The sequence below is a fragment of the Culex quinquefasciatus genome, chromosome 2 (assembly GCF_015732765.1).
Source record: "Culex quinquefasciatus strain JHB chromosome 2, VPISU_Cqui_1.0_pri_paternal, whole genome shotgun sequence".
NCBI lineage: Eukaryota > Metazoa > Arthropoda > Insecta > Diptera > Culicidae > Culex > Culex quinquefasciatus.
Window position 1 is genome coordinate 71,346,838 of NC_051862.1, and position 25,738 is coordinate 71,372,575.

Here is a 25,738-nt window from a genome sequence, read left to right on the forward strand (position 1 = left end):
TGCTTTGGGTGTTGTTACCTAACCAACGTCATGGAGTCGTCTCCCCACGGATGTACTTACTTCCTTGCTCACTCGATCCACGTGCAGATCCATGAACGGCTTGACCAAATCCATCTCGTCCGAAGTGTTTGGTGCTGTGTCCCGGGGGTGTCAAGATTTCTTCTGCGACGTTCAACTCGCGGTTTCAGCGGAACTAAACTCTCTCTCTATAGCCTAGCACTAGTCGACGTCGCTCACGAGCTGCTTCGACGGCAAGGTTTGGCTCAGCACTAAACCCTGCTTCTTGGTGCGAAATGCGATTTCCTGATATAATGTTATACTTTTTTTTGCTGTTGCTGTTGTTGTTGTTGCTACACGTCGTCGACTTCGTCGTCGTCGTCTAAGTCGCGGTCGTCGATTCTCTGAGACCGTTTTCTTGCTTATTCAGCGCTATATTGAACACTTCTCCTACTCACACGGCTCACGATCGGTCTGGCCAGGTCGCGCGCGATTGATAAACCTCAGAGGGGACGACTGGTTCTTCCTCTGCACCTTAATCTATGTGTGTACTAATGTGTACGCTACAACTTCCCTACTACTAAACGCTCCTCCGTTCTCTATACCCGCGACTTGGAGGTATAGCAGCAGCAATTTGCTTGGACAAAGAAAATATTTGTATTTTGATTGCTCGCGCGGCACAGGTTCAACCTTTTTGCACTGTTGTAGTAGGTATCAACTCGATGCTGGAACTAACGTGTGTGACAAATGACACTTCACGGTTAACGACGGAGAGTCAGCACTATCGATTGGGGCGCTCCAGAGCTCTCCAGTGGCGGGGGGGCTCTTTCCGAAGAATCGTTACGAAGGTCTCTGAACTGTATCGCTGCAAGTTACGGACTACAACTCGCTGTACACACTTTGTCGTGGTCGTGTTGCCGGCGTGTCAGAAAAACAACTGGGTTCGGAAAGTGAATTTTGATCGCAACGGGAAAAAAATGTCCAGGAAGGTCACCTTGATGGTAGCAGCAGCAGCAATACTTTGCACGTACATGTGTTGGTTGGTTGGCTGGTTGGTTTGGTTCATGTTCTGCCAGACGTCGTCGTCGTCAGAGCCATATGCTCTATAAATATAACACCGACGACCGTGTCTACTGTAAGAACACACGCGCGCGCACGGTGTGCGTTGTACGTGTGACGACAGACACGCGGTTCAGACTAACACCAGCGTAGAGTCATCGTCGCGAGTGTGTATGTCGCCGACTGGCAGTGGTACTAGTTGCGAGGGTAATATATCGGGGAGTTTTGGATATTGTCAGGAAATTCCAGATCGGGAACGATGACCGGTGTATACGGTGTCTGCGTTTGGGGGAACCCCTTTAAGATTTGTCATTGTGGAAGATCATCCGTCATCTAATTCAGTATAATATCCATAACTTGGTTTATAAGATTTCATGAGTCTTCAGAAACCTTTGGGAGAATCATCACTTTACTTTATATTATAATGCATGCATTCAAACTCAATGTTTCAAAACACATAGACCTTCACGGCTAATGAATATCAATACACCATGCGACTCCATGAAAATCAAAACAATGTTTTGGAGACGCACGGTATGATCATTAAGGTGGACCAAATTAAACTTTAACGTTTGCCTTCCATCCACAGGGCTGAATTGTATGGGCGTACTCAACTTAAATCCCGAATATATAAGTCTGCGATCAGCAGAGAAGCGAGTCAGACGTACGTCCCTCACACACCAAAAAAGTGCTAAAAAGTGCAAAAATGCCTCACGGCAAGAAAAAGAGGCGGTCCTCAACAGCAGGATCGGCAGATTTGAAGAAGCTAAAGAATGCCGAAGCGCTACCTGCAAAGCCAGGCAGTTTGAGCAGGGACGCTCAAAAATTGTCTGGAAACCAGTTCGCTACCCTCCCTGTGGACGTGAGCGAGTAGGAAGGATTTGAACGACGGGAAAAGTTGCCACCCATTTTTGTGAAAACATCGTCATCGGATTCGGTGCGAAAGTGGCTGACCGGATTTATCAAATCTGGCGCTTTACGAGCTTCCATTCGCTTGTGTGCTGATGGACTCAAAATTCTGCTACCTACCAGAAAGGATTACAACTACGTTCGGGATTTCCTGAATAACACAAAGATTGAATACTACAGCCATGACGATCCAGGTAAACGCCCCATGAAACAGGTCCTCCGAGGCCTGTACGACATGGATGTGAATGTGCTGAAAGAAGAGCTCAAATCTCTGAAGTTGAACGTGATCGAAGTCTTCAAGATGACGAGACACAACAAGGACATCAAGTATCGTGATCAACTGTACCTGGTTCATCTCGAGAAAGGATCGACGACGCCGTCTGAGCTGAAGGCAGTTCGGTCAATTTTCAACATCATCGTGTCTTGGGAACGTTATCATCCAGTGCACCGTGACGTGACACAGTGTTCGAACTGTTTGCAGTTTGGACATGGTGGAAGGAACTGTTTCATCAAGAGTCGTTGTGCAACCTGCGGAGGTGAGCACAAAACTCAAGCTTGTGAAACAATCAACGAGAACATCGAAGCCAAATGCTTTAATTGCGGTGGCGACCATTCGACCAAGAATCGAAGCTGCCCAAAACGTGCTGAGTTTGTAAAAATTCGGCAGCAAGCCAAATCGAAGACGAGGCTCCAACCAAATCGTCGCAAAACACCACCAACTTTCACGGACGTGGATTTTCCTGCTTTGGCGTCACCTGGAGCGGGATCTGTTCGAGTGGTTCCAAATCTGCAGCCATTGCCGTTGAATCAGCGACAAAAAGTTTCAGAGAATACAACACCTCCTGTAGGGCGTCCAATTTTCCCGGGTTTTGCATTTCCCGGGAAACGGGAAAAATATTTTTGAAATCCCGGGAATTCCCGGGATCCCGGGAAATTTGCAACAGTAATAATATCTATGTTTTCATAATATTTGTCATGTTATTCAAGCTGAAAATCATCAAATTTTCTCAATACTATTCATTGGTGATAATATACACTTCAATCTAAACAAAGAATAGCAGTTTTATAATAGCTTGCCAAATTTTTTGTTTGTTCTTTGTTGTGCTTAGGTTTCTAATCAAATTTCTAACCTAATGTGATTTAAATGAAATTAATCATATTTTTAATTATTTTTTCTGCCATGACTAGAATTATTTAAAAAAATCTATGTCTAAAATAACAAATAAAAAGATAACAAACAAAATTATAGATGCCAATGTTTAATTTTAAATTAGTTTAGAAATTCATGTTATATATAAAAAATATTTTACAAATTATCTTAAATCACTACCGCCAACTGAGGAAAATCAGTACTACAGTCTACATAGGTTCAGGAGATTTTAGAGCAATTAATTTGGAGATCGGTGTACTAATTGTTTTCTTCTATTCCTGTTTGAATCACGAAACACTAAAAAGGTGTCTTGATTAGCCAAAGATGTTTCATGAAAAATAATTTAAAATGTTATTATTTGTTCAATTTCAAATCATTAATAGTATTTTTTTTAAATATCAAATTATTTAGAAAAAAATTAATGCGCTAGGCATTTTCCGGATCGATAAATTTTAAACAATTTTCCTTTCTAAGTCAAATTAATGATGATATCTAGAGTTGAATAGGTTCTATAAACATGTGAAACACAAAAGCTTATAGGACCTTTTAAAAAACCCTGGATATATGCTTAATATTTTATTTTATTTTATCGTTGTTTATCAATTTCCACAAAAAAACCCTGGATTTCCATACCAAAATTTGATATTCATTTCCGATTTCGGGAATTCCCGGGACAAAACTAAAAAAATCCCGGGATTCGGGAATTCCCGGTTTAGGAAAAATCCCGGGATTTTTGTCCCGGGAATTCCCGGGATGGACGCACTAACCTCCTGGCTTCAGTCAGCAACCGAGGGAAAACCAACCAGCATCAACGGATGAAGGCAGTAGTGACCTGTTTTCACCACAAGAACTTCTGAACATTTTCGTCGAGATGACAACAACATTGCGTGGTTGCAAAACTCGTGCAGAACAAGTGAGAACGCTTGGAGGATTTATCTTAAAATACAGTTCGTAGTTTACTTGTTCTAATGATTTTGAATAATTCATAGAATTTTTATTTTAGTTTTAAGTTAGGATTAGTTGTTTAAGTTATTTTTTCTTTTTTTTTACCCAAATGTATTCGGTTCAATGCAGAAATGTAAAACAATTTGAAGTAAATAAATGAATGTGAACAGTTGATAAGAAAACGAAAAATATAACAAAGATGAAGAGCATTTAGCCATACCACTTAGAATGTAAATGAAATGTAATTATTATAAGAAAGTTCAATAAAAACATATTTAATTTCAAAAAAAAATCCCGAATATGAGCGTCACCAAACTGGCTACACGCCACTTGCATTGAAAATTTCTGAATAAAAACGTCTTTATAGGTAAAATCTCACTTGAAATTCAATATGTTTGGGTCAGCTACCTTTGCGTCCAGTCACACTATTATTTGAGATTTATGCAAATTATGCCCGTATCTTCTAACTATATATTGCAAACACAGTCCAGACTAGATTATCCGAAGGTTTGTATGAGACTTCGGTTAATCAAATCACGAACAAAATATTTTCTTTCTTATTTTTAACATCAAATTTGAGTTCGGCTACCCCATTTTGAATCGTTAATTTCCTTTTTATTTACAAAATTCACATTTACAATATTTCATCTCCGCCATTTCGGAATTTAGAATTCTAAATCATTTTAGCGTATTTAGAAGTCATACTTAAGCTCGACCATCAAAAATAAGGCAAGATTTTTGTGATTCGATTTTCCAAAGTGAAATTTTGCAAAAGGATGTAACTAAACCCATCCAACTCCGCTCCAAATTGGGCGACACGAAAAATGATGGTACCCACTTGTATACTCTTTTGAGAAAAAGTGAGCGAAAAGAGGAAGAGAAAATTTTGCGAGTTCTTGTAACTTATCAAAACCGTCAAAACGGTTCAGCGGTTACGATTGAATTAAAAAATTGAGAATTTTATGGGCTGATTTTGGAGTGATATTTTGTTTGTTGTTTTCGGCGGCGATTTGTGTTTTTGCGATATAAACACGGATGCAGTAAATGAAAAGAACTGATTTATTAGCAAAAAAAAAAACAAATGCCTGGCTAAGCAAAACAACTTTGAGTATGGCAACAAACAGTGCTTTTTCATCGTTCTAGTAGACGTTAACTTTTCCAAAAATGGAATTTCCAAAAAAAGTGTCCAAAGTGTGTTTATGCGTGAATGAGAAAAAGCATCCACAACGGCAAATATCATCAATGATGTTGAGTGTGTGTGCGTGTGCGCAAGCGAGCGTGAGCGTCGCAGTTGAAGAAAAACTCAGCAGATGGCTCTGCTTTCTTGTCCCCTTTTGGTTGTTTGTAGAAAACAACTTGAGGATCCGAAAATTTTTAGATTGATAAAAAAAACCATCTTGAATACTGTAATCATCAACACAATATTTAATATTTTATTTATAAATTTCTTATTCTTCAATTTTATGAAAAATAAAATCTTATTCTACAAGACAACAAAGTTGCGAAACAATTATAAAAATATTTGTTCATTTAAATTAGGGTATGTGTCCCTATTTTGAACCTTCTAAACATAGCGCACTTTTAATTTGATGTGTTCTCAAAGGCTGCTTGGTTTGTTTTACATTAATATGTTGTTGTTTTTTAAAGGCATTATCAACTTTTTGATAAAAATACCTTATATCGCTGCATAAGCCCGAAAAACTGAAACATTTGTGGCACTATTTTGGGTCTAATGTTCCTAGTATCCGACCTTCGATGTACCAATTTTCGAACCACCCTTTAATTAGTTAAAATTCCGAAGCACGTGGCGACTATTTTGACGTACAGTTGAACCCTAAAAAGGACGGTCGACAAACAGACTAAATCATTGTGTATTTATGAATTTAATGATTTAAACATTTTACATATTTTAAAACAATCAATCCAGACAAATACTTGAATTTAATTTCAGTTTGTTATTGCCAGATGTAAATTAACACATTATTAGATGTTAAATTAAACCTTTTTTTTACATTAAAGATGTATCCCTTTTTAGATGTCATTTTACCACGATTTTTACTGTGTGCAAATAAAACAGCTGTTCTAACAATATTTTTGACTTTTGAATGGAACAGTTGAGAATTTAATCGATTACGAAGATTATACGTGTTCTATAAACTTTCGTCGCTATTATAACTGCAGTCCTGCACTGCCCATAATTGAAAATTCGGCTATTATGCCAAATCAAGTATTCCGAGAAAAACGCGTTTTAGTGTTTGCCACCAAATCTCCGTCAATGCAATTTATACTATTTTACTATTTTAGTGAAATTCAAGTTTCAGAAGATGCGCTGGAACATCCTCTACCACCTGGTGCTAATAACTCGTTTTTGCCAAAAGTGGATATTAGCCGTTTTTTCAATGGTGGGCAGTGCAGGCAGCCCTGATCTGTTCTAGTTGGATTCAATTAAAATATTAACACATTTCCAATAACAAAAAGAAAATCTGAATAATTCTATAAACATTGAAAAAAAATTCATTGATTAAGCACAGATTGGTCAAAGCTTGGGTGACAAGAAAAACTAATTTAAAAGATTTTTTTCCTACATCGCAACATTTACTAAATGAAAACTAAGTTCGTGTGTAGGCAGCTATCTGGCAACACTCTTCATATCTACTTTTATCTAACTAATACACGAAAAACTCCGAACTATACCAACACATCTCCCACAGCCACACACACACACACGCTCCACAGCAAGTCGAATAAAAAATTTCCCAACAAAATAAGGCAATATATTCTGTCCGTCTAACCGCCACCAACAACCGTCACCGCGTGGATCTCCCCAACTTCATTCTGCCTGACGTCTCTACTTGGATGCATGCAAAAACGACACACGAGTTAAGACTCGTGATTTTGGCTGCAACAACGCGCTCCATGAACAAGTTATTTAGAAGAATGTTTGAGTTTTATAAATTTTTAATTTCTGTTTGACACCTGTCAAACACCATACAAAAAGGTTTGACAGTGATTTGTTATTAAAGTCCAAAGATACGAAACTGTTAGAATGCGTGGGGTGATTCAAGGGTTGTCTTAAATATTAGTCTATGGTCAATCGGCTGGTTTGCTGACTTAATGTCTGTGGCACAATAAAGATAAGCGTTTGCGACAAACAAAACGACGTCGACAACTCTGATGTAGGTATTTACACAGGAAGGCGCAAACTAATGTGCGCAATCATTTTGCACTGACAACGGTTGTCATAAAGCTTGTGCTGAAAGAAATTAATTCACGGAAAATTTGCACTTGAGCGCTATAAATTCATCAAGTCAAGAGTGTATGGCTTTTAAGTCACATTTGAGATAATCTCCACTGGTTGTTGGAGTTATTTTGGTTTGATGCAATTCACATTTTCCATTTTCGCGTTTTGTGTGTGTTGGTGGAACGTGGGTGAGCTTTTTCTCCAACGTGAAAAAAATAACTCATTCACAGAGCTGTATGGGTGCGATTGAGGCATGTTGAAAAAATGTTAATGAAGAAAAACCGTTCCCATATACAACCGTATACGCTATGGTCAGGCCTTGCTACATCGAGCTTTAGCTTGCGCAATGGCCAAGCAAAGGCCTGACACACCTCCAAAAAGCAAAACGGAGGCAAATGCTCGGACTCTGACGTCACAGCAAAAAGGGAATCTGCTGAGTTCGTGCCAACGAAAAAAATAGCCGGTGCCGGGTGGAATTTTAAGTTTCACCTGCGACGACCTCCAAGCAAAGAATTTCATCATTCTCGCGAAACAACTCATATGAGGTTCAGTTTCATTGGAGTACCCCTCGTCGTTGCGTTGAGGTATTGAACAGAAATTGAATGGAACCGTTAGCTTCGCCGAACATGTCAGGTTTAAGGTCAATCTTATGGCACTTTTGGAACAACAACTATCGGTAGACGTGAGCTGTACCAGCTGTAACATGCCTTCAAGGTGTCTTTCATTTGACACCATTACGTAATTTTCACCCAATATTTGTTTGTCTTTTGCATGCAATAAATTCAGACCAACCCCAATGACCAGGATCTGGCGGTTTGTTTTCCAAGCTTGTTATCACACCCCCGATGACTGCAAATTTCCAAGGGTTCAATTTCACCCACATTCGCTGATAGCGAAGGTATAAAGCTTGAATCCGGCTTGCTATCTTGTGCATTACACGTTATCTTTTTACGAGCGCTATTTATTTCCATTCAATCGAGTCGCACGTCCCAAATCAGACAGGCGGGAATTTCTTTTGATGGAAGATTACAGTATTGAGTCGAATATCACGAAGGTATATCAGGAAAGTCGTAACGCGTTTCAATTAGTGTCCGAATGAGTCAGAAATAGAACATTGATTCGTGGATGACAAATAAAGCTTTCAACAGTTATTTAGGGGAACGGCATCTAATTTCAGCGTGTCTCTAATGTTGCCATATCAGCACTTTGACATTCAATTACAGCTAATAAAATGCGTTTTCAACTGAAATCGAGTGATTAATAGCTCAATAAGAAGTGAGCAAGCCAGTTTATATCAAAAGTTTTGCAAAATTAGTTGTTTGAATTGGTTGAAAATTGGATGGAGTTACGAGCGAGTGCTATACGAGAATTTCCATTACCTGTCCTAGACTGTTTATATCTTTTTAATGAGTATCAAATACTATGTGACTCAAGAAAGGTGTTATAATCTTATAATCAAAGCACATTCTGAAGTGATGAATCATTTTTTTTTTCAAGTAGACTTAAACCATTTTTAAACACAAAGCATTACTAATCTAATCAATCTAATCAAACCCTAGCGCTGCCAATCTTTCAAAGGGAATCTGGAGAAAGCCTTAAGTTAGATTACAGCTAGCTTTCTTCTTGTTATTGTTACATTTATAGTGCCCCATTGCATTAGAATACATCGAAACATCACAATCGTTAAACCGGCCAGATCATACGCTCCGAGTTTTGGTTTTTGGACAATTATTCGTTGGGGGCACCATGTTAAGAAGTTTTGGTGCTCCGGGACCCTCTGGGATGGGACGTTGAACACAAAGCATTACAGATGAAAATAGTAGTTTATGCAACAAGTTGCAAAATGAGGATTTTTTCAGCACGAGTCGTACATTTATCCAACGAGGTTCACCGAGTTGGATAAATACGAAGAGTGCTGAAAAAATCAAGCTTTGCAACGAGTTCCATACAACATTTTTTGCAATTCCAAAAAAACACACACTGAGTGGAATTTTATGTCAAATGTTTCATAAATCGTTTGCTTCAAAAAAATGTTGAAAAGTGTTACTTTTCGAAACAAGTGCTGAAAAGTTCAACTTTTCAACACCCATTTGAGTGCTGAAAAGTAGAACTTTTCAGCATTTATTTTGAAAAGCGTTGCTATTCGATTCTGTTATTTTTGGTACAGAAAAGTAGGCTATTTCGTCGTTCAAGAATGACAGGAAAAGTAGGGGAAATATACCCATTTTAATCACACTAAGCCGTTCGACCAATTCTCATCACTTTTGCCGTTTTCCGCTATTAAATCAACATTTTCAGATGTATCAACAATGGAGGGTTGCTTGCTCACTTTTATTTGAGCTATCTATTACTTTGGAACAGTCAAAAACACTTCATGAAAGCTGTAATTCATGATCAAAGTGCTAATAGGCCGATAATATAAATAGGCTGAGAAAGGGTATAGTTCCCCTAAGTAGTTTCACGACGGAATTGCAAAAATAAGTATTACAAACTAGAGCAATTTTCCACGAAATCGACCGATTTTATAAGTTTTTACTTCCTATATATTTTTTTTATTTGGCTAAAACTTTGTGAGGGTCTTCCCTATGACGAAATACTAAAGACTAGAGGGTGACGAGCGAGAATTCCCGAGAAAAAATTCCCGGGAAATCGGCCATTTTTGGACCTCTCGATTCCCGGGAAATTTGCTCGAGACTCCCGAGAAGTTTTGAACTTATAAATATCGAAAAAAATTATTTGGAAAATTGTTAAATTATAATTGGGAGAAGCCAAAAAAAATGTACCTTAAAGTATACTTAGCAGTTACACCCCAGAAATGAAATCATAAGTTTTTAAATATTACTTTTATTTATTATTTCTAAAGGGGTAAAGCCATTTCAAAATAAGTTCAATTTACTTATCCTCTCTCGATCATAGCAATCCAAATAATCTGTTTTGTTTTTAAATTCTTAAGTCCCTAATTTAATTTCCTTTTTTGTCAATATGTCATTCTGTGTTTCACGTCATTTCGAAAACATTTTAAACTACAATTTTGAGTCAAGAAAAGGTCAAGAAACGATCTTGTATGTGCATATTCAGAAAAAAATTAAAGGTAGATATAGTTCCTCTAAATACTGAGGATACTTAAATATACGTTTCATATAATAAGTATGGACTGATTGTAAGTAAATTCATTGAAAAATAAAAAAAAACTAATTTATAACTTATTTTTATTATTGCCACTATTGGCATAGTCAAAAAAACTCCACGGTCCCGGGAATTCCTGGTAGAGCGTCCAGTTTCCCGTCCGGCGAAAAAAATTTCCGGGAATTCCCGGAAAAAATATTTCCTGTTTCCCGGGAAATTTCCCGAAATTCAAGCGGAATATACATATACATTTTCCTAACTTCTTGGCACATATTTTTTAATTTACAAAAAAAAAAATGAAAACACTCAATTTTATTTTATTTTATTCAATTTCATGTTCTTATAACTTATCAGTTCGTCTAAAAATTTCACGTCAAGGTATATTTCAGATAATATTAGTTTCTGAAGTTTTTACAACTGGGAACTTGTTTATTCGTAAAGCAACAAAAATTACGATATTTTGGAATGAAAATTAACCATTATAATTCTGGTTAGTTTTTTAAACGAAAATTGTTTTTATATTATCTGAAAGTATGGTAACTCTTTTTGCCAAGATCAAAATTAGATTTTTTTTTCGTGATTATGTTTACCATGGCCAAATTGGATGAAAATTGAAAAAAAAAATCATTTGATGTTTCAAAGAGGGTTGTGCAAGAAGAATTTGGTTAATTTGTTTAAAAGTGTTTACAGTTTAATAAAAAGATTTTTCATCTGAGCTAACAGAGCGAAAGTGGAATTAATATGAAACAGCGTCTTAACTTATTTTATTGCTTTGAAAATTCTTTTAGCCGAAGTCATTTTTTAAGCTGAATCAATAAAAAACTACTTCGTATTGTATAGAAGGTGTACAAAAAATGCAAACATATGTAAAAATCTAGCTCCAAATATTTCAAAACTTTGAGTTGTGATTTCATAAAAGATATATATTTTAGTGGAAAAGCAGTTTTAAGGTGAATTCAATGTGTAAGATTTGTTATGAAAAAAAAAGATTTGTCAACAAATCCGTATTTTCTTCATGATTTTTTTTTTCATTTCAACGTCATCTCAATATTATTCTTTATTCATGTTCTCTCAAACTGTTCACAACTCCATAATTAATTGCAATTGTATGGTTTTGAAGCATGGATTCATTTAACTCGCTGTCCAAACACTGTGATTAAAAAAATTATACTGCACAAAAAAACCAATGATTATTTTTTTACAACACTGTTATACGAATTGCAAGCCTATAAATTTAGAATATTTATATATTTTCTTGAATTTTTTTTTCTGCAAGCGGTTTAGGCATTAATTGACCCTCGCACTAATTTTGATCATTAAATTGCTATTTTATACAATTTTGTTGAAGAATATAGATCAGAACAATGTTCGATAAATTTAAAATTTCCCTGGAATTTGTTATAAATTTCCCGTTTTCCGGGAATTCTGTAACCCCGGGAAATTGGACGCTCTAATTCCCGGGAAATTGCTAAATTCTACTCTCGATTCCCGGGAAATTGAAAATCTCGAGAATCGTCATCCTCTACTACAGACATATCCCTCATTGGTTGTCCATACAAGTCTCCATGCATACATACAAATGCATTTTTGATAGCTGTACATTAGGGTGGTCCAAATCCGGGTTTTTTGGGGTTACCCCCCTGAAATCAAAGATTGACCTATCACTAGGCTAAATTCCAAATTTGAGCTCATTCTGACCACTGGAACCCCTCCCTCCAATCGCTTTAAGTTTTTATGGGAAAATTGTAGAACCTTCATTAAATTTTGAACAACTTTCCCCAAGACACCATATTTTAAGGATTTTTTTTCCCGCGAAGCTATTAGCGCCCAAAATTCATATTTTTTGCGCGGCCAGCTGTAAGGGGTTATTTTCGGATCAATTTGATGCCTTGGCCAAAGTTGTAGGTATTGAAAGGACGATTCAGAAAAAAAAATTACACTAAAGCTAGTAGATTTTTCGTTGTTTTTAAGTAAAGAGCATTAGGGTAGGGTAGTCATCAATGAGACACTTTTGGTTTTTAACATTCAACGATTTTTGTATTTTTTTCATCAGCATGTTTTAATGAGCTTTTTGTTGCAATTTCTTTCTTTTAATGTGTTCTAACATTGACCAAAATATGAAATCGATCCGACCTCTACAGTCAGAGCTATCCAACTGTCTCATTGTAGATGCACTTGGCAGGAACAATGAGACAGCTGGGGAACAATGAGACACTCTACAAAAATCAATACTTTTCTAGTAAAACATCATGTTTTGCTATTGTTCCATTGCAAGTGACTTGCATTGAATATTTTTAAGCAATTTTGCCAACTTGAAACTTCATGTAACAAAAGTTATACTAAAAGGTATTTAAATTTAGTAAAATGCATTTATTTATACCAAATAACTTTATATTTTTGGTTAAATGAAGTCAAAACTCAATAAATATGTCAAAAATCACTTCCAATTCATGTTTTGAAGGATTTCCCTAGATTTTGAAAAGTTTAATGAAGAAAAATCAAAGTGTCTCATTGTTACCCATGGGCTGAAAAGAGTGGGGAACAATGAGACAGCCCTGGATTCTGGGTATATTCTTAATTTTGGTCAAATCTAATGAAAGGCCATTGTAGCCCAACTTATGCCCTATGAAATGACGAAAGAAATTTAAAGAAATATTAGTTTTTGTTTTATTGGCAGCCTATGAGCGAAAATGTAATTTACAATCATAATTTACTTTTACACCCCGAAATCAAACATTTACGAATAACTTTGCAAGGGAGCGTCCATAACCAAAGCCACTATTATGGCAGACGTGTATCCAGTAGACACACCTTTCCCCAAAATATGAGCCTGATTGGTTGAAACTACGATTTGTGAGAGCCATTTTATCATTGTTCCCCGTGTCTCATTGATGACTACTCTACCCTAAGCTTTTTTTTTAAAGGTCCTACAAGCTATGTGATTCACTATGTTTCTAGAAAAAAAGTCAATTTTTCTTATGACCCATGAAGAGTATCAGGGCCACATTTACAAAGCGGATTCAGTGGCTATTTCTTGTCTTAATGTTAACAATGTTTTAGGTTGATGTTAAGGTCGCCCCGAAGGTGTCATGATAAGGTCCAGCTAGTTACGATACACTACCTTCACTTTACTAAGCAATCGAATCCAGAAGGAAAAAGATCACCAGTTTTGTTGGTCCGAGCTGATTCTAGAACCTTTTCAAATAAAACCCTAGATCTGAAGGGCCGAAAAATAAATATAAATAATTAACCGAAATTCCTCGGTTGGTGAGTGGTCAGTGCAATTCTTCAGCAGAAACCGAGATCAGCGTGGTAAACTTGTCCCTATTTCTTAAGTATAAAAACGTCGTTTCTCAGATCGGTAAGAACATGGAGATTATATGCATTTTTATCATTTGTATTACATCTGGGAATGGTAACAGTTTTGGTGTGAAAAAGATTGTAATTATACATCAGGAACTGGTGAAATTTTTAATCAGTCTCTGTTGAATTTCACATTTTTACACATTATTTAGATATAATTACAAAAAAAGTAATGTAAGTAAAAAAAATATCACTATGAATTATGTGGAATACATACAAAACAAAATTTCTCGACGGAAATTATAACCCAACAAATGCTGCATCCCTCATACATACCTCCTCGGTAGGTTCACTCATGTTGCCTGGCTTGCGCTTAACCAAGTCTCCGACAAAGTAGCTTCAATCCGCGGATTAGGATGCGCCAAAGGTTACGCAAGCCTGCAGCTCGTTTGGATCGTAGGGTGTGGTCCGTTCCCAGAGTGACAGGCAAATCACTGCCACCGGCAAGGAATGGGGAGGGACCGAGATATTAATAAAACCACCGATCCCGACTGATCAATCAATTCGCCGAGCTCAGTTTCACTGCGCCAAACTACTCAGAAGACCACCGCTGATGAACACACAAACAATGTTTTATTTTTGAATGCCAAGTTAAGCAACTGCCAGCAACAAAAAACAATACACTGACCGATCTTTTCAAAAGCTCTTCCTCTAAGATCGATCGATTATGTAAATCGTTTAAAATGCACTCTAGAAGAACTAAGCAGTGAAAATTTTTAAATTACAGCGCAACTGTGACTAGTAATTCCAGCAGCTGATAAGAGCTACTACTTCTGCTGGAGAACAGTCACTGGACGCCGAGCAAACACTTGAGCCAATAAGAGGGACTCAATTGAAAAGGTGGCAATCAATTGCCACTTTTGAGCAGGAATCAAGCTCACGTAATCACACTGCAGCTGCACTTTGTAAGAATCGCGCGAACCGATGCTTGGACACCCGATCCTGAACCCCACGGAATTCTCGATCAAGAACACACACCACGCGTATACGGGCTTCCACGACCTTCTACGCAGTTCCAGACCAAAGCGCGCACACGATAAACACAGAAAAAGCACGAAAATAACTCTGAACTGATCCGAGGCAGAACGCGAACTGCAGCAACTACGGGGCCGTAACGGAACGATCGGCGGCGGTCAGAGAAAAGTCAATTCGGGTGTACTTTGAGACCGAGACGTATACGTCAATATGTAGTTGAGACGGTTGAGCTTTTCCACGACTATACGGCCAAAACCGACCGAAGTCAGAACGTCGCGAAAACTATCAAGCCGCGGTTTGTTCGTTCAACGGAAGTGGAGGCGGACGTGTGATGTAAGAAGGGGTAAGGTTTAGTTGATGTAAGTCGTGTAAGTGTACTGTGTATACTGAGGCGATACAATATACTACCAAGCGATGGACTATTAACGAGCTGCTACTGATTGAATAGAATGCGCGTCTTTTATTCATAAGATATGTCTGCTAATAGGCTGCTCATTGACAGATACGCACAATTTCTTTCAAGATTTTTGTATTTACATTCTGACATTCATTTCAGATTGGAGATTAGTTATGACCTGTTAAGACAAGAACTAGTTATTAAGATGATCCATAAAATGATATCAGAACGGTAACAACGGTGGTCGTTGTGATAATTGGAATTGATTTTCTTTAGTTCTGTGGAAAGAACGAAGGCACGTGGTAGATTTTTTATGTTTTCTTTTGTTTGATTTAGGATCGCTTCTTTCATGCATTCTTTTTTCGCTAAAATTAGTAGAATCGCTGCATATTTCTTGAAAAAGAAAGAGAATGATTACAGACAGTGTTGCAAATATCACTCACGAAAAACTATCATTGAGTGATAATGATCTTCAATTATCATCTCTGACTCCTGTTTCCAATATTGGCATCGAAATCTCGTGAAACATTCATCTGATTGAGTGATCCACACGCTCGACCCGAAACACTCTTCATAGAGAGTTCATTTGCCTGTGTACACAAATATTGGTGAGATTTTTGCGAGAAGACAACCTACAGCTGAGAAAAAAACAATCCTCTCCACATTGACAAACAACCTTCATTTCACCAGCGATTGAATGAGAGAGAAACAGGGCATTGAGCGAGAGAGAGTGAGAACGGTGTGAGCAGGTCATTTTGACATTTCATTCGTGTGTTGGTTTTTGACTTGGTCGGATGGAAAATGGCTTCAAAGCTGGGAGTGATCAGAAAAAAAACTCAAAGAGAAATCGTCGAGGAGAATGTAATTGCTATGGAAGATGGCAGCTTCAAGTGCAACGTGGACGAAAGTTGCCAATTCGCACAAAAACCCCTGGTGCATGGCAATTTTGTGCGACACATTCGTTTACTCCACCCGGAGAAAGTTCATGTTCTCGAGCTACCGGAACGCCGGAAGCTGTCAAGCGGCAGCGATCTTGCAAGCACTGACGGAAGTACGGTCGGTGACGTACAAGTGCCAGGTACAAGCGCCAGCGCGGGTGCTGTTCCCATGCCGGAAATGGCGCCGGCGTCGGACCGGTTCCGGTTAAAAAAGTGAAAAAGGAGCGTCCATTGCTTGTTTACACGGACAGAAGAAAAGTGCTGCTGGGAACACTTCAAATGGCTACGATTCATGCGCTGCCACTCTCGTTCCCAAATTACGCTGGATTCGAGAATCTGGTCAAGCCAACGTGGGACGCAGTCGGTCTAACCGTGAATCGACAGAAACTGACTGAGCTCGTAGAGCATGCTGCTGAACTAGCAAGGAAGATCATTACGGATGAGATGGCTAAAAAAATGATCACTTTGGAGATCGACAGCGCTTCCCGCCGCAACCGACACGTGTTCGGGATTTACGCAACCTACTTCTCGGACAAGAAAGGTGGACCTGTGTCGCGTTGTCTGGGTAAGTTAATGAGGCCTTATGAACGATGCAGATAGCAGCAATCTTAAACTCCCTTAAAAATAAAGAATTTTACACAACTTTTCTTCTCTTAACAGCCGTGAAGGAAATGGTCAAGAGCCAAACAGCTGATCATCTCAAGGACACGATGCAGACAGAAGCTATGGGAAGATATAAAATGCTGTCTGGCCAGCTGTACGTGGTAATTGCAGATAACGGTCCCAATATGCAGGCATCGATTCGTCAACTCGGTAGCATGCTGTTGAGGAACCCCGATCGCGAGAACGCTGATTCAGCCAACCAGAGTTCCAGCTCAACACTCATGGCGGCGGAGACCCGAGCCGTAGATGCTGTATTGCAGACGGTGACCGAAGCTCGCCTCGAACAAATGCTGGACATGGAGGATTCTGAACCGGAAGAGGAAGCTGAAGATACAGACGTGGATGAGTCGTGGGAAGAAGAGACAAGCGAAGAGTCGTCACCAGGAGAGTTTGAATTTAAGGGTACACGCTGCGCAGCACACACTTCCCAGCTGGCGGTGTGGGACGTTCTGAAAAGCCACACAAAACGTATCGAAGCAATCAAGAGTTTGGTGAAGAAGACAAGACTTGTGAAGTACAAGCAGGCTTTCATGGAGAACAATACCTTTTACGCGCCAATCTGCAATGCCACCCGCTGGAACGCTGTCTACCTAATGATGAAATCATTAAAGGATCAGCGGACCAACTACCGGATTCTGGAGGATTCCTTCAACGAGCTGTGTAAGTGTACACAAATTACAAATTCAAGATTCCAAATTTCAAATTTCACATTCAAAACTTCAATATTCAAACTCTACAATACAAATTTTTAAATCCCAAATTTCAAATTACAATCACAAAATTTCAACAACAAAATTCAAATAATAAATTCTAAATTCTGAATTCTAAATTTCTAATTCAAATTACAAATCTCATATTCCAAATTTCAAACTCCAAACTCAAAATTTCAAACTCTCAATTTCAAATTTGAAAATTCAAACTCCAAATATCAAATTCTTAATTCCAAATTTGAAATTTAAACTCAAAATTTCAAATTCAAAATTTCAAATTTCATATTCCAAAGTACAAACTTCAAAATTCAAATCTCAAATTTCAAACTTCAAAATACAAAATACAAACTCTAAATTTAAAATTCCAAATTTCAAACTCCAAATTTTAAATTCCTACATATTTCAAACTACTCAAAATTTTATTTTAATTTAATTTTCAAATTTCAAACTCCAATCTCTAAATTTTAAATATTATTTAAGACTTAATATTTAAAATTTAGAGATTGGAGTTTGAAATTTGAAAATTAAATTAAAATAAAATTTTGAGTTTGTAATTTTAATTTTGGAATTTGAAATATGGAGTTTGAAATTTGGAATTTAAAATTTGGAGTTTGAAATTCAAAATTTCCAATTCCAAATTTCTAAATCCAAACTACAAAATCCAAATTTCAAACTCCAAACTCCAAATTTTAAATTCTACATTTCAAACTCCGAACTACAAACTCAAATTCAATTTAAATTTTCAGTTTTTAAATTTCAAGTTTCAAAGTCCAAATTCAAAATTTCAAACTCCAAACTACAAAATCCTAATTATAAATTCTATATTTCAAATTTCAAACTTCAAACTACAAATGAGCAGTTCTCTACGGAATCGGTCATTTTTCTTTAATTTTAATTTTTGTATTTTTTAATCCGGCTGAAACTTTTTTGGTGCCTTCGGTATGCCCAAAGAAGCCATTTTGCATCATTAGTTCGTGCATATAATTTTCCATACAAAATTGGCAGCTGTCCATACAAAAATGATATTGAAAATTTAAAAATCTGTATCTTTTGAAGGAATTTTTGATCGCTTTGGTGTCTTAGACAAAGTTGTAGGTATGAATATGGACTACACTGAAAAAAATGATACACGGTATTAATTTTTTTTGTGATTTTTAATTTCACTTTTTGTCACTAAAACTTGATTTGCAAAAAAAAAACTCAATTTTTTATTTTTTTTTTTATTTTCTCATATGTTTTAGAGGACATCAAATGCCAACTTTTCAGAAATTTCCAGAATGGGCAAAAAAATCTTTGACCGAGTTTTGATTTTTTGAAACAATACAATTTAAAAAAAATCGAAAAATTGGTCGCATTTTTCTTTTCAACTTCATTTTTCGATGTAATATCAAATTTGCAATCATAATGTACCTTAAAGAAATTTTGATAAAGTGCACAGTTTTCAAGTTATAGCCATTTTTAGGTAACTTTTTTCCAAATAGTCGCAGTTATTTTTTTTTTAGAATTAGTGCCCATGTTTGCCCACTTTTGAAAAACATATTTTTGAAAAGCTGAGAAAATTCTCATATTTTGTTTTTTTGAACTTTGTTGATACGACCCTTAGTTGCTGAGATATTGCCATGCAAATTTTCAAAAACATTAATATTGATGTTTTCTAAGTCTTACCCTGGGTGCTGAATAGTGGTTCGCAAAACGGCCTCAATTTTGAACTGTCAAAGTGGATCCAATTTACTGTTCGCCAAAAATAGAGAGTATTGTTATCGATCATTATAATTATTTTATTGTTTTTTTCTTGCATGAATGAAAATTTGTGGCTTTTAAGGACCTGGAGTTGAATTTAAGATATCTTAAGAAAGTTGAAGGCCAGATCGTCATTTTTGATAATTATGAATGAAAGTTGTTTAGGGAGTCGATGCGGTTATATCCATCTAGAAGCTGTCTTAATGATTGATTCCTTTTAAAAACCTGCTGGTTTAGTGAAAAAGAAAAAGGATCAGCTTTGCTAGAATAAGCGATGTTTTTTCGCTTAACCAGGAAGTGCTGCAAGATTCCAAAATCAGCCAGGAAATTTATCTGCGACATCGCAGAATGACACTCTCGCAGCAGTTCTTCGTCACACGTAAAATACAAAAACCTCTTCTTACCGATCGAAACTGAAAGCACACACAATTTTCCAGCAAAAAAGTAAAAAACTAGAGAAAATAAATCACATACAACTGATTATAAAACAGCTCATTTACCAGTAAAAAAAAAGTCATGATTGTGCTTGAACAGTATCCCACTTTGCAGATGTAAACAAAGTGGGATCATTCAAAAATAACGTTACGCATTCTCTCTATTCATCACCCAGGTCTTACCCAAACAATCCACCATTTTCTAACGACGATATCTCAGCAACTAATGGTCCGATTTACAATGTTAAAATATGAAACATTCGTGAAATTTTCCGATCTCTTCGAAAAAAATATTTTCATTTTTTTTAATCGAGTCTAACATTTTAAAAGGGCGTAATATTGAATGTTTGATCCTTTAGAAATGTGAGTCTTGATATAATTTTTTTGAAAATATTGTTTTCGAAAAGATCGGCAAATTTTACGAATGTTTCATATTTTAACACTGTAAATCGGACCATTAGTTGCAGAGATATCGACATTAGAAAATGGTGGGTTGTTTGGTTCCTGTTTTTATTTTTTAAGGCCGCTGTATCTCAGAAACCAGAGGACCAAAAAACAAAATTTCTAGAAATGGTCACTATTTAAAATAATCGAAAAACTGCAAATATTTTGCTAAAATCAAACTTTCGGTGGCTATATCTTGAAAACAGAGCCCTTTATCAAAAAATCTGTAAAAAACTTTTCGGATGGAAATACAATTTTACATTAAAAAAATTACTTCAAACTTGTTTTTGCATGAAATCCCGATTTTTTCCAAAAATCACTATTTTTCAAAAAATCATAGCTCGACGGCAGATTTTTTGACCAAGTTTCTCTATGGCTCAAAAGTTGCGGGTTTTTGTCCCCTTATACCTTTCTTAAAATCTCGAAAATCAAAAAAATATATTTTGGGAAATTGAGTTTTTTTTTCAAAAAAAAGTTGATTAAAAAATCTGCATTTTTGTTCGTGTACCTATATTTTTCTCAATAGTCCTCAGCAATATCTACAACTTTGCCGAAGACACCAACTTGATCAGAAAATTCACTCAAAAGTTAAAGCTGGTTAAATATTTACGTACCATTTTTGTATGGACAGCAGCCAAAATTGTATGGAGACTTGTATAGGTGAACCAATGCCACAAAATAGCTTCTTTGGTCATAGGGAAGGCCCCACGAAGTTTGAGCCAAATAAAAAAAATGCAAATAAAATCCATTTCCGGTTTTGGTAGAGATTTGCTCATATTTCAAATTCCAAATTTCAAACTCCAAACTACATAAATTTTAAATTTCAAAATTCTAACTCCAAACTCCAAATCTCAAATTCCAAATTTAAAACTCCAAACACCGAACTTAAAATTCCATTTCACTTCTATATTTAAATTTCAAATATCTAGTTTCAAACTCTCAAATTCCAAATTTAAAATTTTAAACTACAAACTCCAAATTTCAAATTCCAAATTTCTAAATCCAAACTAAAAACTCCAAACTACAAACATAAAATTCAATTTCAATTTCATATTTAAATTTATAATTTCAAATTCAAACAAATTCAAAATTCCAAATTCTAAATTTCAAACTCTAAATTCTAAATTTCAAACTCCAAATTACAAACTCCAAATTTTAATTTCCAAATTTCAAACTCCAAACTAAAAACTCCTAATTTCAGATTCCTAATTCCAAATTTTGAAATTTAATCTCGAAATTTCAAATTCAAAATTTCAAATTTCAAAATACAAACTCCAAAATTAAAATTTAGACTTCAAAGTACAAACTCCAAATTTAAATTTCCAAATTTCAAACTCCAAACTAAAAACTCCTAATTCCTTATTCCAAATTTGGAAATTTTAAACTTTTAATTTCAATTTCATATTTCAAATTTCAAATGAAAATTTGATATTTAAATATAAATTCGAAATTTGAAATGGAAATTTGAAATTTAAATATGAATTTAAAATTTGATTTCAAATAGCTAATTCCAAATTCTAAATTTCAAACTCTAAATTCCAAATTTCAAACTCCAAACTACAAAAGCCAAGTTTTAACTAATTCCAAATTTCAGATTTCAAAATAAAAACTCTAAAATTAAAATTTAAACTTCAAAATACAAACTCTAAATTTAAAATTCCAAATTGAAAACTCCAAACACCAAACTTTAAACAAATTTAAAACTCCAAACACCAAACTTTAAATTTGAATTTCATATTTCAAATTTCAAATGGAAATTTGAAATTTAAATATGAATTCAAAATTTGAAATTCGATTTGAAATTTTAAATTAGAAATTGAAATATTTATGAAATTGAAATATAATTTTGAGTTTCGTGTAAGGAGGTTTATATTTGGAATTTGAAATTATGAGTTTGGAGTTTGAAATTTGGAGTTTGTATTTTGGAGTTTGAAATTTGTAATTTAGAGTTTGAAATTAAAATTTTGGTGTTTGAAATTATGAATTTGGTTTTGAAATTTTGAATTTGGAGTTTGAAATTCCATAGAAACTTGATATTAGTTGATTATATCTGTTTATTTTTTAAGGCTTTTCGAAACACTGGAGATTTATTGATTCGGCCTGTGAGGCACTTGGTCCGGTGTTTTACTTGAGTGTCGAGCTGCAACATGAACACGTGCCATTATCCGAGTTCTACGCTTTGTGGATTGCTTGCCAGGCTGAGCTGAATAAGCTAAAGGACAACCAGATGGCCGTAAAGCTGCACGTGGCGATGAATACACGTTTGAAGACCCTTACTGACACAATGCAGTTCAAGGCGGCGATTTACTTCGACCCAAGGTTCAATTATCTTGGGGCGAATCGATTGAAACCCAAAGAAAAGGAAGCCGTGCAGGTATTAAAAGTTTAAAAAAAATATATATATATATATAAATTTAACTTTTATCTAATTTCAGCGCTATTTGCTGAAGCTTTATGATCGCATGAACGAACTGGAGGGTGTTGAATTGGAGGTCGTGGAAAGTACTGAGAACTGTGACTTTGTTGAGGAATACCTCGATGAATTGTTCGACGGAGACGAAGATCCTATTCCGGCACCTGGTCCCAACAACCACATACTCCAAAGGATAAAGGAGCTCGAGTTCCAAAAACGCGTATTCGTTCAGCCGCTTCTGTGCAAGAAACCGCGATTTGACATCATGAAGTACTGGACGGCGAAGAAAGTCTCAAATTCGGAAATGTTCCGGCTGGCAAAAGTCGTCCTGAGCACCGGATCAACGCAAGTTAATGTAGAAAGATGTTTCAGCGCACTAAAGCTTGTTGTTACCGACCTGCGCCAGAAGCTCTCTGACCCGCATGTGCAGGACTTAATGGTCCTCAAGCTCAATCCGGATTTATTGCCAGCGATTGTTCAAATGATGAGCGATGAAATGTAACTGTTGCTTCCGCTGTTTCCGTTTTATACGATTATTGATCTGTAAACATTCTCATGCCAATAAAAATATGTTCGAAACTCCATTAATCTCTCAAATGATAACATGGTCAAAAATGTACCGCTCATAGAAGACTCATTGAATAACCAGGTTTAGAAGTCGTCCAGATAGTAATTCGCCATTCAATGTGGAGGCTGAGGAAGGGGAGGGGGTTGTTTACCGTTATAACGAAAGAGTAGAGGGCTTTTGTTAATTTGATTTGGTTAACCGCGGTGGATTTTCTTGAAATAATTCGAACTGCCAAAAATCCACCAAAGGATCTACCGGTGGATACTTTTCTACCACAGTTTTTTGTGTGATCAATGTGGTAGATGTTTTGGTGGATTTTTGACAGTTCGAATTATTTCAAGAAAATCCACCGCGGTTAACCAAATCAAATTAACAAAAGCCCTTAGATTTTTAGAGAATTTTGACTGATTTTAGTCGTACGTGCTTTATGGTACAGTTGGTAACTTGACCCAACGCCAGCTGACCATTCGTGTCAACACGTACACACCCTTACCAAAAAATCATGACTTTTTGAGTTCCAAATCCCACTTTTCATACGATTTTTTGAGTTCAGGTACTACAACCATAAAAATGGTTATATGGGTTGAACTGAAAAATTCGTATGAAAAGTGGGATTTGGAACTCAAAAAGTCATGATTTTTGGTAAGGGTGCAGATCGCTTGTGAGACCGCTTGCCACATAGGTGGTTAAATCGGAATGGTCGCAGTTTTGTGCGGAGGAACCAAATCTCGTCATTCTCCACAGAGCTGTGTTGTTGATAACCGAAGGTGCAGCGGACCATAACCAACGGATTGGCAATGCTAACGGCCGAGACATTTTCTTGCCTGTCTCGACTACTCTAACCGATCACTACTTGTGCTCGATAACACGTTTCACGCACCCAGTCGGTAAATGGGTTCCCAAACAGGCGGGGACAAAGCGGAAGGAGCAACGTGTAGCCAGCCTCCCCCAATAGTTCGATGGTGGGATTGATTATTGATCTTTTTTCAGCACAATCTGCAGTGTGTCGCCATAAGCTTGATCAGGAAAAATCTCGGCACGGTCGAAACCTTGCTGTTATCCAGGTACTGGCCGACTTTTTCGCTTATCTACCACAACTAGTTGGCTTCACATCTCCACCTCCAGCAGTCTATCAGTTCCGTGGTTGGTTTCAGGAGCAGTAAATTAAATTCGCGAGTCACCCTTAAAACTAAATTACATATCATTCAAACGTTTTGTTAACTTAACAAACATCAAGGAAAACAGTTTGACATTTCCTTGCGGTTGAGGTAGGCTCTCACTGTATGGAGTTTGACAGGTCGTCTACTCCCTGTCGGTGGATGAGAAAGTTCATTTCTTGAGTTTCTCAATGAACGCACTCTGTGGTCAATCGGATTTGAATTCTCTCACTCTCTTGGCTGACAAAATGAAAAATTAGAGGGAGCAATCAAAACTCTCTCGTGACAAAAAAGAGAGACTATATTTTTCTGTTAGAGGGTAGAGAGATATTTTTGGTGATGAAAATTCGTAGGGCTGATATTTGACTCAGTATTCATGGAGTGATAATTCTCTCTGAAGATAATTGATAGTTTGATATTTTTACAACCCTGATTACAGATATTAAAAACGAACGCGATTAGTTATTAATTATTTTACATAGTTCAAGCTATCCACAGCTACACGCTTGAACTGTTAAACTAAAATTTAAAAACTAAACGGGAATTGTCTCGACAGCAGCATCCGATTACTTGCCTACTATAAACCTTAAACACACTATACAAATGGGCGCAACGATTGCTTAGAGCGTATCCTGGACCTTTTACCTTCCCAAAAACCATCCAACTCCAAACGAATCATTCTTGGGGATACCGTGGAGATTCTCCCTTATGCCCTTAAAAAAAGTGTAGTATCAACACTATCTTCCAAATCCCTGTCCCTTGTGCCTTGTGGAGATGGAAAGCGGCCGGCAATGGACGGCTGTCTTGGTGGTGAGAATTTGGTTCAGGTGGAATTGACTTTATTCTAATTTATCAATTCCTATGCAACTTGGGCTTAGACAATCATCACATCACATGGCGAAATCCAGTCTGCAATCCGCTAAAATCACCGTCTCATAGCAAAGCAAAGCGAGTTTCATACCATTTTTTTGCAAATCTGAAAAACACTTTTCTCTGAAAGATTGTTCAGTTTAGGGTCCGTATGTTTGGTCAACTCATGAACCAAATCAAGAAACATTTGACCTTTTTTGCACTCAAATCCTCACTCAGAACGAACTATTCTGCACTGCTATTTTTGGTGATGATGCAAGAACAAGTCGTTTGTGCAACAAGTTGCAAAAAGCTGATTTTTTCAGCACGAGTTATACATTTATCCAATATTAAAAAATGTTTCTTTTCGACATAAGTTTTAAAAAATTCAACTTTTCAGCACTCATTTCGGTGCTGAAAAGTAGAACTTTTCAGCACTGGTATTGAAAGGTATTAATTTTCCATTCTATTGTTTTTGGTAGGGAAAAGTAGGTCGTTTCGTTTCTCTAGAAGGACAGGAAAAGTTGACAATTTTACAGCGGAATTGCAAAAAACTAACCTAATCCACCTATGTGGTTGGGGCCTTCTTCACTCATTACAAAACCAAAGGAAAAATATATCTCAAAATCTGCAACAGTTGATTTGCTGCAGAAAATGTCA

General features: G+C 36.5%; 2 protein-coding genes across 6 annotated transcripts in view; one reads left to right on the plus strand and one right to left on the minus strand.

The window, feature by feature from the left end:
* The window catches only part of LOC6040777 (hexokinase type 2), a 48,777-nt gene extending 33,888 nt beyond the window's left edge, over positions 1-14,889 (minus strand). The window contains exons 1-2 of one of the 5 annotated variants that reach the window (XM_038256958.1): positions 14,672-14,889; positions 14,067-14,489 (exon numbers count right to left, since the gene is read on the minus strand). In XM_038256958.1, the coding sequence (XP_038112886.1) occupies positions 14,067-14,087 (21 nt within the window). In that variant the 5' untranslated portion in view covers positions 14,088-14,489; positions 14,672-14,889. Of the gene's footprint in view, positions 1-60; positions 1,028-14,066 lie in introns of those variants that run through there. The other 4 variants (XM_038256957.1, XM_038256953.1, XM_038256951.1 and 1 more) reach the window with 4 other exon arrangements.
* A 1,440-nt stretch (positions 14,890-16,329) lies between these two features.
* On the plus strand, positions 16,330-23,058 carry LOC6040778. The gene is made up of 4 exons (XM_001850071.2): positions 16,330-16,665; positions 16,761-17,423; positions 22,158-22,465; positions 22,527-23,058. The coding sequence occupies exons 1-4, from the start codon at positions 16,380-16,382 to the stop codon at positions 23,004-23,006; spliced, it is 1,737 nt and encodes a 578-aa protein (XP_001850123.1). The 5' UTR covers positions 16,330-16,379; the 3' UTR covers positions 23,007-23,058.
* The last annotated feature ends 2,680 nt before the right edge of the window (positions 23,059-25,738 follow it).

Excerpts from the sequence above, each read along its gene's own strand:
- LOC6040778 (XM_001850071.2), top strand. The coding sequence starts at position 16,380 with ATGGCTACGATTCATGCGCTGCCACTCTCGTTCCCAAATTACGCTGGA. Across the intron at positions 17,424-22,157 it reads GGATTCCTTCAACGAGCTGT|GCTTTTCGAAACACTGGAGA; the intron begins GTAAGTGTACAC and ends TTATTTTTTAAG. Across the intron at positions 22,466-22,526 it reads AAGAAAAGGAAGCCGTGCAG|CGCTATTTGCTGAAGCTTTA; the intron begins GTATTAAAAGTT and ends ATCTAATTTCAG.